The sequence below is a fragment of the Mesocricetus auratus genome, unplaced genomic scaffold, assembly GCF_017639785.1.
Source record: "Mesocricetus auratus isolate SY011 unplaced genomic scaffold, BCM_Maur_2.0 Super-Scaffold_100025, whole genome shotgun sequence".
NCBI lineage: Eukaryota > Metazoa > Chordata > Mammalia > Rodentia > Cricetidae > Mesocricetus > Mesocricetus auratus.
Window position 1 is genome coordinate 13,933,535 of NW_024429206.1, and position 16,485 is coordinate 13,950,019.

The 16,485-nt window shown below is 48.2% G+C and overlaps 1 protein-coding gene across 16 annotated transcripts in view; it reads right to left on the reverse strand.

Moving 5' to 3' along the window:
• Positions 1-16,485, reverse strand: part of Kdm2b (lysine demethylase 2B) — a 115,553-nt gene that overhangs the window by 27,776 nt on the left and 71,292 nt on the right. For 3 of the 16 annotated variants that reach the window (XM_040731560.1, XM_040731559.1, XM_040731558.1), the window contains exon 1: positions 203-390. The exons of the other annotated variants lie outside the window; for them this stretch is intronic. In XM_040731560.1, coding sequence (XP_040587494.1) covers positions 203-256 — 54 coding nt within the window. In that variant the 5' untranslated portion in view covers positions 257-390. Of the gene's footprint in view, positions 1-202; positions 391-16,485 lie in introns of those variants that run through there. 16 annotated transcript variants of the gene reach the window in all.

Sequence of the window (16,485 nt, forward strand, 5' to 3'; positions counted from 1 at the left end):
CCCGCAGGCCCACATTGTCCGCGGCGCCGCGTCCCGCCGCACACGCCCCCTGCCCGCGTCCGGCCCGGGCCCGCCGGCCGCGGCCGCCAAACTTTCTCCTCAGCGCGGCGTCGCGGCCGCCTCAGCCGCCTCAGCGCGTCAGGCAGGAGCTCGCCGGGTCGTGCCGCGGGTCCCTCCCTCAGCCCCACCCCGGGCCGCCGACCTGGTCGGGCTCCGATTCATAGTCGTCGTCCTCGGCGCTCACGGACATGGCCATGGCTCATGGTGGGCCCAGACTCGCGCGCGCTGACATGGCTGGAGCGCCGCCGCCGCCCGCAGGGAGCAGGCTCGGCTCGCCCTGGCTAGCGCTCGGGCTCCCGCGCGGCGAGGAGGGAGCCACCGTCGCCGCCGCGCGCCTCGCACGCCCGCGCGGGAGGGGCCGGGGCGGGGCCGGCGCTCATGCATATGCATGAGGCGAGCCAGGAAGGGGCTGGCCCCCCGGGCGGGCGGGCCAATGGCGCGGTCGCGGTGCTCGGCCCGCACACAAAGGGAGCCCGGCCTGTGGTGACACGGGGGCGGGCCCGTGGAGGGCCGCCGCGGGGCGCGTAGCGCGGGGACTCGGGCTGCGTGGGGGCGTGCCCAGCGCCCCGCCCGGCTGGGTTCGTGCGCTGCGGGAAGCACATAGGTGGCTCGCACGGCGCCGCTAACGCCGCTGCCACAGGAAATGCACAACCGGCCTGGGGTGGGGTCTTTTGTGTGGTCCAGAGGGGTGTCTCCAGGGTCCCGCGTGCACCGGCCAGCGGGGACCGCCCTACATGCGACGCCAGGCACGGGCTCTCAGGTTCTCCTGCCGCAGGATCTGCTTGCGCTCGGAGATCGGGATCTGATGCCCACGAGTCCCAGAGGCCCCCTACCCTACGCCTACAGGCCTGTTGGCCTCAGTAAGAGCTGGGGCCAGTTCCCCTGGACGCTGTCCGCTCTGCTCTTCCGTTTGCCTTTCCAGGTTGAAATTCACCATCAAAATCTGAGGTGGTGCAGGCTCCAGCCACCTGACTAAGAGCTGTCAGAGAGACTCCCCAGATTCGGTCCTGAGGTGGGCGCTCCACCCTCTCGGAGGGAACCACCACTCTCTAGTGCCCAGGAGCTGACCTCAGAGAGGTTACAGATGCTCTTGCAGTCCAGAGCTCAATAGTCCTAGGAGACTGGCCAGGAAGATTCTTCCAAAAGTGAAGAATTCTTACCATTTAACTCCAAAAAACAGTCCAACACGGCAGAAAATCGTTGCTAGAAATCCAGACTGACCTTCATTCCAACAGAAAGTCTGCTGGCATTTATGTCAACAACCCTTCCCCTGAAAGATCAGTTAGTGACTTTTAGCCCAGATGACCAATGTTATTACAGGCACCAAATTACTGAAACACGAACCACCACGGAAGATAACTTAGCTGGAGAGTTGGCACACATACCACACATCTATCCAAGATGGCACTAAGGACACCTGTACCAGCTGTTGCTCCATCTATAAAACGGGAAGGATTTACTGAAAGGCTTGAGCATGCCCCAATAGCAGCCAAGTCAGATGATCAGCTTGTCATGAGCATCCAATTGTTAACTCTCATCTAGGCAACTGGCCAGGATATCCACAGTGGGTACAAGTTTGCTATGGCCTGGGCTCTCCACGAAGGTGGGCTGCTTGGTGAGGACCTTTTTTGAGACAGGGTTTCTCTGTGGCTTTGGAGGCTGGTCTCCAACTCACAGAGTGAGTTCTGCCTCCTGAGTGCTGGGACCCGAGAAATACCCACCAACACTATGAAAAATCTCCTGACTTGCTTTTTACTGAACACATCTTAGCTCAGTGTCCTCTTCCATTTTGTATTTTTCACAGCACTGTCCAGCAAAAGATGACCTACACACACACACACGCACACACACACACACACACACACACACACACACACACACTTCCCTCCACCCACAAAGCTGCCCAGTTATTAGTTCTTAGGAAATGGGCAACCCAGGAAGAAACCACATAAGGAAACTAGGAAGAGCAGGGTTTGGGGAAGGAGGCTAACTGTGTCACTAGGGTGTATCTTAGTGGCAGCATGTGCTTGTCCAGGATGAACAGTCCCAACCTTTCATCCCCAAAAAAAGAAAAAAGCAGCCGGGCGATGGTGGCACACACCTTTAATCCCAGCACTCAGGAGGCAGAAGCAGGCGGATCTCTGTGAGTTCAAGGCCAGCCTGGTATACTGAGCGAGTTCCAGGACATGGTCCAAAACAATACAGAGAAACCCTGTCTCCAAAAACCAAAAGAGAAACCCTGTCTCGGAAAAAAAACAAAAATCAAAAGCAGGGCTAGAGAGATGGCTCAGTCGTTAAGAGCACTGACTGTACTTCCAAAGGTCCCGAGTTCAATACCTGGCAACCACATGACTCACAACCACCTTGAATGAGCTTTGATGCCCTCTGCTGACATGCAGGCAGAAGACTGTATACATAATAAATAAAAAAAAAGCAGAAGCAGAAGCATGGGGCTGGAGAGATGGCTCAGCATTTAAGAGCACTGACTGTTCTTCCAGAGGACCTGGGTTCAATTCCCAGTACCCACGCGGCAGCTCGCAAGTGTCTGTGACTACAGTTCTAGGGATTCTGATACCTTCACACCAATGCACATAAAACAAAGTTAAATAAAGAATCAGCAGCACGGGGCTGGAGAGATGGCTCAGAGGTTAAGAGCACTGGCTGGTCTTCCAGAGGTCCTGAGTTCAATTCCCAGCAACCACATGGTGGCTCACAACCATCTGCAATTCAATCTGGTGCCCTCTTCTAGCGTGTAGACAGAACACTGTATATGTAATAAATACATAAATCTTAAAAAAATAAAAGAGACCAATTAAAAAAAAAAGAATCAGCAGCACAAGTTTATTTAATAGACCTGTCCTCAGGCTGATTTACTTTGAGGACTCCCCAAAAGATCACTTTTTTATTTAAATAAGTAAAATGACACAGTTCTCTTATCGTGGCTCAACAAAGGGAAAGGGGAACACCAAATCATTCCTTTCATCACACCAGTTCAGAGAGGGCAGGGCCTTGGCAGGGGAGTACATGGAAGCCAATTGAGAGTTAGAGAATCTCTTATCTAACATCAGAGAGTCCCTATGCAAGCGCTGTGCTGAGCATGCTGATATCAAGATCTCGTTTAAGGTCGTAGGACAGGCACGGTTTACAGTCCCACAAGGTGTGCCCCACTGTGTAGACGGAGGTGAGATCCTGCTAGGAATCCAAAGGATTCCGTTCCAATTGATCCTGGCCCAATGAAGACTGATGCGACAAACTGGTTTGTCACTTGGCCAGGTTTGGTGGTGCACGTCTTTCTGTTTAACACTCAGGAGACAGAGGCAGGAGAATCTCTGTGAGTTTGAGGCCAGCCAGGACTATAGTGAGGCCCTGTCTCAAACACAAACAAAAAGACTGGTCTGTCACAATGCTGACTGGAGCAAAGAAAGAAGAAAACCCTTTGCTAGATTTTTGTTTCATTTTGAAAAGCAGTATTTTTTTTAATGTGACCCTGGCTGGCGTAAGCACTTTCGATGTAACACACGTTTGTCTCAAACTCAAGACAATCCTGCTGCCCCAGCCTCTCAAATTCAAGAATTCCAGCTGTCTGTGAATACAACCCAATCCTGCTAGATTTCTATAAATTGTGAATTCTCAGTTTAAATGCAATACCAAGGAGGACAGGTGCAGTGAGGAAGCTGGCCTGACGTCTGATGTCGCCGGAGGCCAAAACCAAGTAGTTCCTGTGCCGGGTTATCTTCTAAACATAGGAAGGTACCTGCCAGCCACAGTACACAATCCAAAAGCCTTTTTGGGGATCCTCTCCTGGTACTTTCAGGGGCGTCTTCTCTCTCTATCTCTCTCAACCAAGTTTCCTTTTGCTAACGGGTGCAATCATCCAGCATCTGTTTTGTGTTGATAGGGTTCCAGACTGTATACTGTAGACATTATGACAACCCTTCCCCAGAAGAATCACCACCTTAAATTGCATTGCATTCACTGAGCGTTGGCTGTTCTCCAACCTGGCCTCATTGGGAGTGACCCTGAAGAACTGAACACTCTCCTGCTCCACATAGCCAGAACTTCCTTCTGTTCTTAGAAAGCTCTCAAGGCTGATACCACCCATGCAGATGATGCTTGCCCTGAGCCAAGAGGAGCCAGAGCTTTCACCATATAAGTAAAAAACAAAAACAAAAACAAGCTGGGCGTTGGTGGCACTCGCCTTTAATCCCAGTACTCAGGAGGCAGAGGCAGGCAGATCTCTGAGTTCAAGACCAACCTGGTCTACCAAGCGAGTTCCAGGACAGCCTCCAAACAATACAGAGAAACCTTGTCTTGAAAAACCAAAAAATAATAAATAAATTATATATATCATTAACCAAACAAGGGATGGCAGTGGAATGATCACCTTCACCATTCTCACAAGACTCTGCCCAGGCATCCTATAGCTACATAGACATTTCTGAGGTCACATACCTTTTAGTACACAGTTTTCTTTTTTTTTTTTAAGATTGATTTATTTATTTATTACATATACAGTGTTCTGCCTACATGCCAGAAGAGGGCACCAGATTGAATTGTAGATGGTTGTGAGCCACCATGTGGTTGCTGGGAATTGAACTCAGGAGCCCTGGAAGAGCAGTCAGTGCTCTTAACCTCTCAGCCATCTCTCCAGCCCTACACAGTGTTCTTATTGCCCCGCTCTTTCATTTTACTGTATGCACGTGGATTGGTTTGTGCATGATAATAGCCAAGCACACACTCTATGAAGGAGCCGTACTCCAGCCCCTCCAGGGTTATATGTCTTTCCATCTACTCCCAAGGCTATAAACCAAAGTTTCATCTCCTCTTATACAGTCTGGTTTTTTTTTTTTTAAGAGGCTGTCCTGGAGCTAATTCTTGTAGACCAGGCTGGTCTGAACTCACAGAGATCCGCCTGCCTCTGCCTCCTGAGTGCTGGGATTAAAGGCGTGTGCCCGGCCAGCCCTTTGTCTTAAGGCTCAATGAATTGCTTACACTAAAACTTCAGGTAGGCGGGGGGAAGCTTCAGGTAGTATTTATGGATTTGCTTAAGAATTAATTAAAGGAGTGGATAGCAAATAATAATAATCATAACGGTGATGTGAAGTAACACCTCTTTTGTTATGTGATTATTGTTCTTCAAAATAGAACCCAGGGTTCTCACTCCTGGTAACCAAGTATTCTGCCACTCACCATACTCTGAGCCCTAATGCGCACTCGCAATCAACTTGCCCACTTCTGGAAATGGGCAGAGGAAAGTCAGACTGGGGATGTAGCCACGTTTCACCAGGACTCTCGTGACAAGCTAAGGGAGGAGGTCCTCCCCAGTGTAAGGCCCCTTTCCTTGTATCCATATCCCAAAGGCCACAGGTAAAACGTTTACATTTTTCACAGACACAGGACAGGAAAAGAGTAGAGACTTTGGGGGTCAATTGCAATGAGTTGCTGGTACCCTCCTGAGCCGTGAACACCATTTGTGGATGTGTCTGTTAAAACAAATGGAAGTGACAGAGTTTGTCCACAGAGGACTGTCCTGAATCAAGGTGTCAGTTATGCTTAACTGCAATAAAGAATGCACGCTTCAGTTGTTTTACTGTTATTTTACTATTTGCCTGTTTTGCTATGTTGCCTAGACTAGCCTCAAACTAATGACCCTCTTGCCTCCGCTATCTCAGCATCAGGGCTATAGACCTGTACTGCCATGTCTGCACAGCAAAAGGTATTCTGGAAAGGGATCTTAATATGTAAGGGAAATAAAAGGCATATGTGAATCATGTCCCACACCAAATCAGGAGTTTAGGATGATTACCTGGTAAAACTGGTTAGAAGAGCATCATTTTGACAAACCAATGCTGTGGTAACGTCAGTTAAATTACTAATGCTACTTAATTGCTTTTTATTTACCCCCTCAAGACACATTCCACAGCATTTAAAAACCACGTACATTTATCATGTGGGTATTCTCAATAGCCTGAGCTTTCTTTTTTCTTTTTCTCCAGACAGAGTTTCTCTGTGTAGCTTTGGAACCTGTCTTGGAATTCGCTCTGTAGAGCAGGCTGGCTTAGAACTCACAGAGATCCACCTGCCTCTTGATTGCTAGGATTAAAGGTGTGCACCACCACTGCAGGGGCTGAACTTTCTTTTAAATGGAGATTCCCTCCTTAAGTGTGTCTCTTCACTTCAACAAAATCAACTCATAAATATTTACATGTACTGGAAAACTTGAGACTATATAACAAGATGTTTAAAAAAATTGTATGACCTGGCAGTGGAAGGGTATGCCTTTAATCCCAGTACTCGGAGGCAGAGGCAGGTGGATCTCAATGAATTCGAGGACAGCCTGGTCTACAGAGTGAGTTTCAGGACAGGCAGGACTATTACACAGAGAAACCCTGTCTCAAAAAACAAACAGAAAAATAACTAATTTAACAGATGAGTGGCACTGACTTAACAGATGGGTTCCCACCATCTATCCCAATTCAAAAACCAGACCTGACTTTAAAAGTCACTTTTGGGGGCTGGAGAGATGGTTCAGTAGTTAAGAGCACTGGCTGCTCTTACAGAAGACATAGGTTCAGGTCCTAGCACCCACATGACAACTCTCAAAAGCATATGGAATGGGATGCTTTACTCCAGGGGAGCCGATCCAATGCTCTTCTTCTGGCCTCCACAGGCATTGGGCATGCACACTGTATACCAACATACAGGCATGCAACACACACACATGAAATAAAAGAAAATTTTTTAAAGTTACTTTTAGAAACAGGGCTTCACTCTGTAGCTCAGATTGCCCTGGAAGTTGCCACTTAGTTCAGGCTAAATTTAGACTTGCTCTTTTAAGTTTGTGTTACATTTTACTAATGTGTGTGGTATGGGGTCATGAACCTTCAATATTGCACAGCTGGAGGAGGTAAGAGGCCAGACTGTGTGGCTAGCTTCTTCCACCTGTGGAGCTGGAGCACAAGGATCAAATTCAGCCTGCAGGCTTGAAGGCAGACGCCGCCCACTTTGTTTTGCTTTCTTTTTTTGTTTTGTTTTGTTTTGTTTTTTTGAGACAGGGTTTCTCTGTGGCTTTGGAGGCTGTCCTGGAACTCCCTTGGTAGTCCAGGCTGGTCTGGAACTTACAGAGATCTGCCTGCCTCTGCCTCCCGAGTGCTGCTTTCTTTTTTTGGAGATAGGGTTTCTCTATGTAGCACTGCTAGCCTTGAACTCAGAGATCCGCCTGCCTCTGCCTCCCCAGTGCTGGGAAAAAGCCCAGTTTGAAGGCAGTCACCCTTACTGAGCTACCTTGTTAGCCCTGAGCTTGCCCTCTTCTCTTTTTTTTAAGTGAGCTATACATTTTTCCCCACTCCCCTTCCACCTTACCCGTTATTCCCCACTCTCCCAATTTACTCAGTATGTGTTGTCTTTTTCCCTTTCCTACGCAGATCCATGTATGTCTCTCTTAGGGTCCTCATTGTTGCCTAGGTGCTCTGGGGTTGTCTTTTGCTTTATGTCTAATATCCACTTATGAGTGAGTTCATATTATATTTGTCTTTCTGGGCCTGGTTACCTTGCTCAGGATGGCTTTTTCTGAGCTTTGCTTTTTTTTTTTTTTGGTTTTTCGAGACAGGGTTTCTCTGTATTGTTTTGGAGGCTGTCCTGGAACGCTCTCTGTAGACCAGGCTGGCCTTGAACTCACAGAGATCCGCCTGCCTCTGCCTCCCGAGTGCCAGGTCTACTAAGTGAATTTCAGGACAGCTACAGCTGTTACACAGAGAAAAGGAAAGGAAATGAAAGAAAAGGAAATGAAAAGGAGTCGCTTAAGCATATGTATATGCTTATCTTTTTCATCAGCCATGTTTTCCTTGGTTAGCTAAACTGGACAAAATGGAAGCAAACAAGAAAAAAAGGTAAACAGAGAAGAAGATAAGCCTAGCCCCCTCCCTGCCCCACCTGTGTGGCCAGGTATTTGAATAGACTTTCTTTGCTCTCCTAGGGTGGGGCCATTTCCCAAGGAAATCTCACTGATGGAATGCAAGCCATTAGAAACCAATCTCCTCTTAAAGACCTTCATGTCTCATCACTGCAGGGGGCTAATTAACTGGATATTCACCATCAGAATGTGGGTAGGGGAACTGGGTGGTGCTGGTGCCCACCTTTAATCCCAGCACTCCATAAAATTCAGGCATCCAGCTGGGCGGTGGTGGCGCACGCCTTTAATCCCAGCACTAGGGAGGCAGAGGCAGGCGGATCTCTGTGAGTTCGAGGCCGGGCTGGACCGATAGCCTCCGAAACAATACAGAGAAACCCTGTCTCGTAAAAACCAAAAAAATAAAAAATAAAAAAATTCAGGCATCCAGGCCATTAGACCAAATTCATAATCTTTCCTTCCTTTTCTTTTTTAAGGGTTCTACTATGTAGCCCTGGCTGGCCTGGTTCTTAGAAATCCACCTGCCTTTGCCTGAATGCTGAGATTAAAGTTGTCCCGAAGTGTACTACCACACTGGGCTTTTAACTTTTTTTTTTTAATTTTATGAGACAGGTTTCACACTTTAGTCCAGGCTGGTCTGGGATTCATAGCAACCCTCCTGCCTCAGCCTCTCACATAAGAGATTGCAGGTATGTGAGCCACCAAAGTACTTTAAAAAGTGGCTGACCTAGAGGACAAAGATGTAAAATCAGGTGTAGAAACAAAGTCTCTTTTGCAAACCAGAACTGCTGTTTACCATGAGTTTTTTCAGTAGACTTTTGATCAACATAAAAGAGTATGATATTCAAGATAATTCAAATCGATGATGTTATTGATAGCAGGCTTGCTCTTTTTTTTTTTTTTTTTTTTTTTTTTTCCAGGCAGGGTTTCTTTGTATTGTTATGGAGGCTGCCCTGGAACTAACTCTTGTAGACCAGGTTGGCCTTGAACTCACAGAGATCCGCCTGCATCTGCCTCCTGAGTGCTGGCATTAAAGACGTGCGCCACCAACGCCCAGCATCTGAGGCGTTATTAACATAGCTGAGCAGGTTACTAGGCTCAGGGTGAAAGCCTTGGCATCAGACTTTAATTGCTGGGTGTCTCAGCTAAAGGCTGTCTTAAGGTTCCAATAACATGTTTCTGAAGGACACAAATAAACCTGGCAAGGTTGAGGAAGATGAAGGGGGCTGCCTCAATCTAAGGGATAAAGGGGCCAAGAGACTGTTGGAGCCCTCTGTGTTGTAATTTAAGAAAAGCAATGCTCGAGAGAAAGAGGTCATGTGACAGGGTTCAAGCAGAGGGGTTTTCTTTTTGTATTGGGGAAAGAGATCATAAAAGGGGGAGACCCACCTTCAGAGACAGGAGCAGCAGTAGAGAGGAGAAAGGAAAGGGGGAAGGAAGGAGCGAGTACAGATGTCTGAATACTAAGACTCTTCCTTTTTTTGAAAGATTTATTTATTACATACACAGCGTTCTGTCTGCATGTGTGCCTGCAGGCCACAAGAGGGCACCAGATCTCATCATTACAGATGGTTATGAGCCACCATGTGGGTGCTGGGAATTGAACTCAAACTCTGGAGGACCAGCCAGTGCCATCTTCCCAGCCCTCCACCCCATTCTCGTTCAGTTAGTGTCCTTTCAGCAGCTCGCTAGGACTGAGGCACAAAAGGGCAAGGCACAAGTCTGTTAGGTCGCCACAGGACTCACGTGGCAAGCAGGTCAAAGATAACAGAGATGAGAAACTTTGCCTTTGGAAACTTCTGGGAATTTCGCTATTGAGTTCATTCATTCAACGATTATTACCAAGACTCTTGGTTTCTGGGAAAAACTTAGATTCGCCAGATACAAAATGGATGCATCAGGCACGGTGATGAATTCCTTTAATGTCAGCAAGCAGGTTGCTGTGAGTTCAAGACCAGCCAGGGTTACAGATCGAGATCCTGTCTCCAATGAAAACTACTCAGGAGTAGTGGGTTTGAATCCCAGCACTTGGGAGGCAAAGGCATGCTGGGGGATGTCCTACTGTACGTTGTGAATATATGTTTCTCTTACTGGTTGATGGACAAGGCTGTTTTGGCCAATAGAGAGGCAGGATTTAGCCAGACTCAAAATCCAAACAGGGACAGAGAAAGGTAGTAGGTGGAGTTGAGAAGATGCCATGTAGCCACCAGGGAGATAGAATACCCAGGCATTCTCTAGTAAGATAAGACCATGTGTCTATATATAGAAATGGGTTTAATAATTAAGAGAGAGCTAGTCACTAAGAAGCCTGAGCAATAGTCCAAGCCATTTATAATTAATATAAGCCCCTGCATGTTTATTTGGGACTAAAGGGCTATGGGACTGGGCAGGATAGAAACTTGTGTCTAGAGCCTGGCGTTGGTGGCTCAAGCCTTTAATCCCAGCACTTGGGAGGCAGAGGCAGGCGGATCTCTGTGAGTTCGAGGCCAGCCTGGTCTACCAAGCGAGTTCCAGGATAGTCTCCAAAACAATACAGAGAAACCCTGTCTCGAAAAACCAAGAAAAAAAAAAAAAAAAAAAGAAAGAAAGAAACTTGTGTCTACAGAGGCAGGCAGATCCCTGTGAGTTTGAGGCCAGCCTGGTTTACATAGTGAGTTCTAGGGCAACTGGGGCTATTTAGAGACCCTATCTCAAAAAACAAAACAAAACAAAAATCAAATAATTGATGAGGGGGAAATTAATAAGACAATCTCTAGTGTTAAAAGGCTAGTGGAGGCAGAAGCTAGGGGACTGCTGTAAGTCTGAGGCCTGCCTGGCTATATAGAGATCTCAGCCTATACTACTGAGTCATCTCAACACAAAACCAGCCAGCCCTAGGGCAGGCATCATCATAGTCAACCACAGTGTAGATTATAACACCAAAGCCTAGGAGGGGTAAGAAACTGGATCATGACCTTGGCAGGAGGTGAACACGAATGGAACCACCGTTATCAGACATGAGCTGGAAAGGCTACAGTAGACAGCGTGGCCTTCACTGGCTACTGTCAGTTAACGAGGAGAAAGCTGGGGAAACACATCTCCCTCGCTTGGCCTTCCACCACGTTTCCATTTCCTGTGGATGCTTCCAACTCACTGAGCCTAACAATAAATCCGAGGGCAGGGGGGGCCCTCTGGCGATGCCAGCACGGCTGTAGTAGGGCCTGGAAGTATGGCTGGGGGGGGGTATGCAGCTTGGGACGCTGGGGAAGTGGGGGAGCTAGGCTGGGTGTGCTGCAGAGATTTGTATATGGAAAAGATGCAGAGATGGAGGCCGGCCAGGAAATGGAAAGCGTGGAGGGACATGGCTGCATGCGACGGGATGAAGACAGGACCACCGGGAGCTTCTGAGCCTCGGCGAGCTACACGTGGGGCCTCGGGCCTCCAGCAATGACAACAAGGTGCTGCTATTTAAGCCACAGAGCCCACAGTGCTCTGTTTCTTGTGGCCCTGATGAACTAACAAGGGGGTGGAAAGGAGAAACTTGAGTAAGACAGATGGGAGCCTAGAGGGACTGACTGAGCCTGCAAACAAAGGAGTAAACCAGGGTCAGGGTGCTGGAAATCGTTAGGGCACAGCTTCCAGGGAGAAGCAAGGGCATGGACCCCAAGCCCTCCCGCCTCGGTAAATGGTACACCTGGGAGCCATCTCTGACATCCAGCTGCTGAATCATCCATGTTGCTTTTTCCCCTGAAAATACACCTATGGCCAGGTGTAGTGGCGCACGCCTTTAATCCCAGCACTCGAGAGGCAGAGGCAGGTGGATGTGTGTGAGTTAGAGGCCAGCCTGGTCTACAGAGCGAATTCCAAGACAATCAGCCAGGACAGCCAGGGCTACAAAGAGAAACCCTGTCTTAGAAAGAAAAAATACACCTACAATGTATTTTATTGGTCTATTTATTGGCACAATGACTGCTCTCAATCAAGCTAGGCTTTTATCCACACCCTCCTTGCTTCCGGCTGTCCTGACTTTTAAGCTAGCCTCCGTCTTCAAGAAGTTTGACTGAGGAGGAGTTGCAGGAAAAGTGGAGAAGTTGTCATAGCGCAGGGTTTCTATCTGTGTGGATGGAAACGTCACAGAGATGGATAGCTGCACAACACTGAGTGTTAAGTACTGCCAAGCACACACTTAAAAATGAGTTAGAATGAATCAAAACAGAAGCAGGAGGGTCATAAGTCTGAAGTCAGCCTGGGATAACATAGAAAGACCCTGCCTCAAAATACCTAGGGTTGGGGAACCATCGAAAATACAGAGCATGGGGCTGGAGAGATGGCTCAGGGGTAAAGAGCACTGCCCAGTCTTCCAGAGGTCCTGAGTTCAATTCCCAGCAACCACATGGTGGCTCACAACCATCTGTAATGTAGTCTGGTGTCCTCTTCTGGCCTGCAGGGATACATGCAGGCAGAACACTGTATATATTAACAAATAAAATACAGAGCACATACTCATCACACATGAAGCCCTGAGGTCATTCCTTGGCAAACAGAGAAAATGGACATAGTTTTGTTTTGTGTGTGTGTGTGTATGCACAAACTGGTGTGCATGCAAAACTCAGAGGACAACCTCACCTGTCCTTCACCCCCCACCTAATTTGTTGGAGAAAGGGTCTGTCACTGAGTCAGAAGCCCACTGACTGGGCTGGACCAGCTAGACCACAAGCCCCAGGAACCCCCCTGTCCCTGCCTCCTCAATGCTGGGAAGAGCTGCATTTCCCCCTCTTTAACTGGTAGTGTCGATGTGAACTCAGGTCCCCATGCTTGCATGACAAGCACTTTACCGAATGAGCTGTCTACCCACGCCCAGGATGTTAACTTTTGTGCAACATACATTTCATCACAATTAAGAAAACCCATCCCTCCAAAAAGAAATTTTTCAATGATTCCCCCAGACATTCCGCACCAAATCTAAATTCTTTTCCATGACTTCCAATATTCACTAGTACACCGAGACCCCACCAGACTCACCTATGTCACAGCCACCCCCAGGGCCAAGCCTCTAAGCCTTCACCTTGTAAGCCTTAATTTCCACGTCCTTTCCATCTCCCCCCTAGTCAAAACCAGTCCCTCATACCACCATTACCCACAGTGCTTTTTCATGTTCCTACATGACACCAGCCCAACTGGCTAAGCATACATTCATTTGTGTCTGCTATAACCTATAGGCTTCAAGAACTCAAAGAATAAAGCTGCTTTTCTATATCCAGTAGCCTTTACAGTGCGAGACACCTGTTCACTGTCCAACAAACAGGAGGAAGAAAACTGACCAAGAACCACTAATATTCCCAGGGAAGATATGGGGCTATGCACCTTCCAGCCTCTGGTCACATTTTCCCCAATCATTGTCAATCAATCAATCAAGCAAGCAATATATTTAAAGTTTGTTAAAGTGAGCCGGGCGTTGGTGGTGCACACCTTTAATCCCAGCACTCGGGAGGCAGAGGCAGGCGGATCTCTGTAAGATCGAGACCAGCCTGGACTACCAAGCGAGTTCCAGGACAGCCTCCAAAGCCACAGAGAAACCCTGTCTCGAAAAACCAAAAAAAAAAAAAAAAAAAAGTTTGTTAAAGTGAATTTCTGCTTAAAGACCCCGTGGTTAATATATTTGTTTGAATCATTACCAATGAATCCAGAGCCTGGAGGAAGTTCATCTGACACATACTTTCTCCGCACGTCACAACCTGTGCCCCAGAACAATGACAGCATTACAGCACTGGCTTGGGACAACTTAAACAACGAAAGGACACTGGCTTCCATTTTGAGAGAGAAAACCCTGCAAGAACCTCAGCTGGGAATGAGCACTGTCAAGGGACTCAAACGTTCCCTCCATGCTGTTCATGTGTATATCTGCAAAGGACCAGACAAGCAAGCACTGTGAGTATTGTTTTAGAGGCTACTGCAGACAAGCTGATACAAAAGCCCATTAATAAGACCTGATTAAATTTCAAAATAAGCCCCAATGTTTGACACAATGGGATATCCATACGTTGAGCATCTACACAATCCAACAGTTGGAACCACAGTCTCCTCCCTCTCTCCCTCCCTCCCTCCCTCTCTCTCTCTCTCTCTCTCTCTCTCTCTCTCTCTCTCTCTCTCTCTCACACACACACACACCATTGCCTGCATCTACATCTACCCAACTAGCAAGGTTCACAGCAGCAGTGATGGAGCTCTAGCTACCAAGATTCACCAAGAGACTCAAGCTAATACAAGCATATGTGGTGTCGGAGACTGCACACCCTAGAACTTGAATACCTCCCAAAACCCACGCTTCAAGGACCCACTGCCAGTTTGGCACTAGGGGAAGGAGGTGACTGAGGCCTAAGCCAGGCATGGTGACATCACAGCCTGTGGTAGGCTGATGCAGAAGGATTACTTTGAGTTCAGGTCAGCCTGGGCTATAATTGTGTCAGACTACCCAGAGCTGCATAGGAAAAACTTGTCTCAAAAAGAGGGGTGGTGGTGGTGGTACTGCTGGAGATGGCTTAGCAGTTAAGAGCACTTGTTCTTCTGGGGGGCCCAGGTTCAAATTCAAGCACCAACACCATGGCTCGCACGCATCTGTAACTTCAGTTCCCGGGGACACAATACCCTCTTCTGACCACAGTGGGCATGCGGCACACCCATGGTGCACAGACATACCTGCACGCAAAACACTCACACCCATCAGATAATAAAGGTGAAAAACAAGAAATAAATAGGAGTTCAAGAATAGCTTAAGCTAGCTGGGCGGTAGTGGCGCACGCCTTTAATCCCAGCACTCGAGAGGCAGAGGCAGGCGGATCTCTGTGAGTTCGAGGCCAGCCTGGTCTACAGAGCAAGTTCTCTAAAGCTATAGAGAAACCCTGCCTCAAAAGAAAAAAGAAAAAGAAAAGAAAAGAAATGTACTGTGAGGATTGGGACAGAAAGGCTCATGAGGCTTTGGAATAAGCTAAGATCCTTGTGTGACAAGCTAAACAGCTGTGTGTCCCCCTACTCCAGTGTCCCTTCCTATTAGAAGTCACCAGAAGATCAGAAGGCAAAAGTGAGCTGAGCCAAAGGTTCCAGGAGGGTTTTGGCCTCAGTGATTGACAGAGAGGAGCAGAGGCTGGGTGCACAGCACCGGGACAGCAGCTGTGAGTAGTATATGAGTAGGTGGACTTTATTACTAGCTCCACCCCAGTGACTGTGAAAGCAACTTCACAATAAAGGGCTGCACTGAAGGCCTCCTGGACAATCCCCTTTCTGGTGTGGCCCAGAGCTACTCTACAAAGGAGGAGCGCACACTTACAACAGTGGGGCATGCACCTACCAGCCCCATCACCGACGCCAGGAGGGCTCTCCTAGTGCCAGTGTCTTTAAAGCCACCGAGGATCCCCCAGTGGTGGAACCAACAGCTAAACCGGTTAAAGTACTGGAAGGGAGACGCCTTCAAACAGATGGTATTAGTAGACACACCACACAAGGATAGGTAGCTATAACAATACACATGAACACAGAAACCACGCGGCTGGAAAACGGGGAAGGCAAAAGGAGCGGATGAGCTGAGCTAAGAGCAGTATGGACAGCAATAACAGGCCGCTGCGCAGCCTGTGACGGCCGGGCAGTATAGAGATGGCCCACTAGGAAGAGGACTGGCAGGTGCTGGGTCAAACACTTAGGGGCAACAAATGTGGACAGAAATATACAACAGCGTTCAAAAGGAATCCGTGGTAATTTTCCATGTGGCAGCCCACAGCCCATTAAGTCTCCCAGGAAATTAGAAAGTAGATGTCCTTACCAAGACATGGGCCATTTCCCCTCAGATACCCTTGGAAGTTGCCCACTGGGTCCACATAAAGTCTTGTCATAAGGAATCCAACACAGATTGGAAAGTAGCTAAGGCTGCTGACATCCCTGTGAAATATTCTGATATTTTATATGCTGTCAAAACATCTGACCTGGGCGGCGGCGGCACACGCCTTTAATCCTCACACTCAGGAGGTAGAGGCAGAGGGATCTCTGTGAGTTTGAGACCACCCTGGTCTATAGAATGAGTTCCAGGACAGGCCTCAAAGCTACACACAGAAACCCTGTCTTGAACATCCCCCCTCTCCCCTCCTGCAGACACACACACACACACACACACACACACACACACACACACACACACACACACACACACAAATCTGAGGCCTGTTTATGGTCATGACTCGACAAATAGATGCTCTGAAGGGACACATACATAACAACCTGTCCCATGAGGGATTGGCAGGCAGACTTCAATAAGTGAGGGGTGCAAATAGGCCCTCACTTGTGTGGACACAGACACAGGCCTCTTTCAAGCATTTCCATGCAAACGAGCAATGGGGGAAGCCACCACTAAGGGTCTCACCCAACTCAGTGTTAGTGTTAGGTACTGGTGACAAAGGCAGCCATTCCACAAACATTAATTTACAGGATAGGACTGAAGACAGCCAGGTACTTTCAGCTTACAACATTACAACCCAACTGGGGCTGGGTTA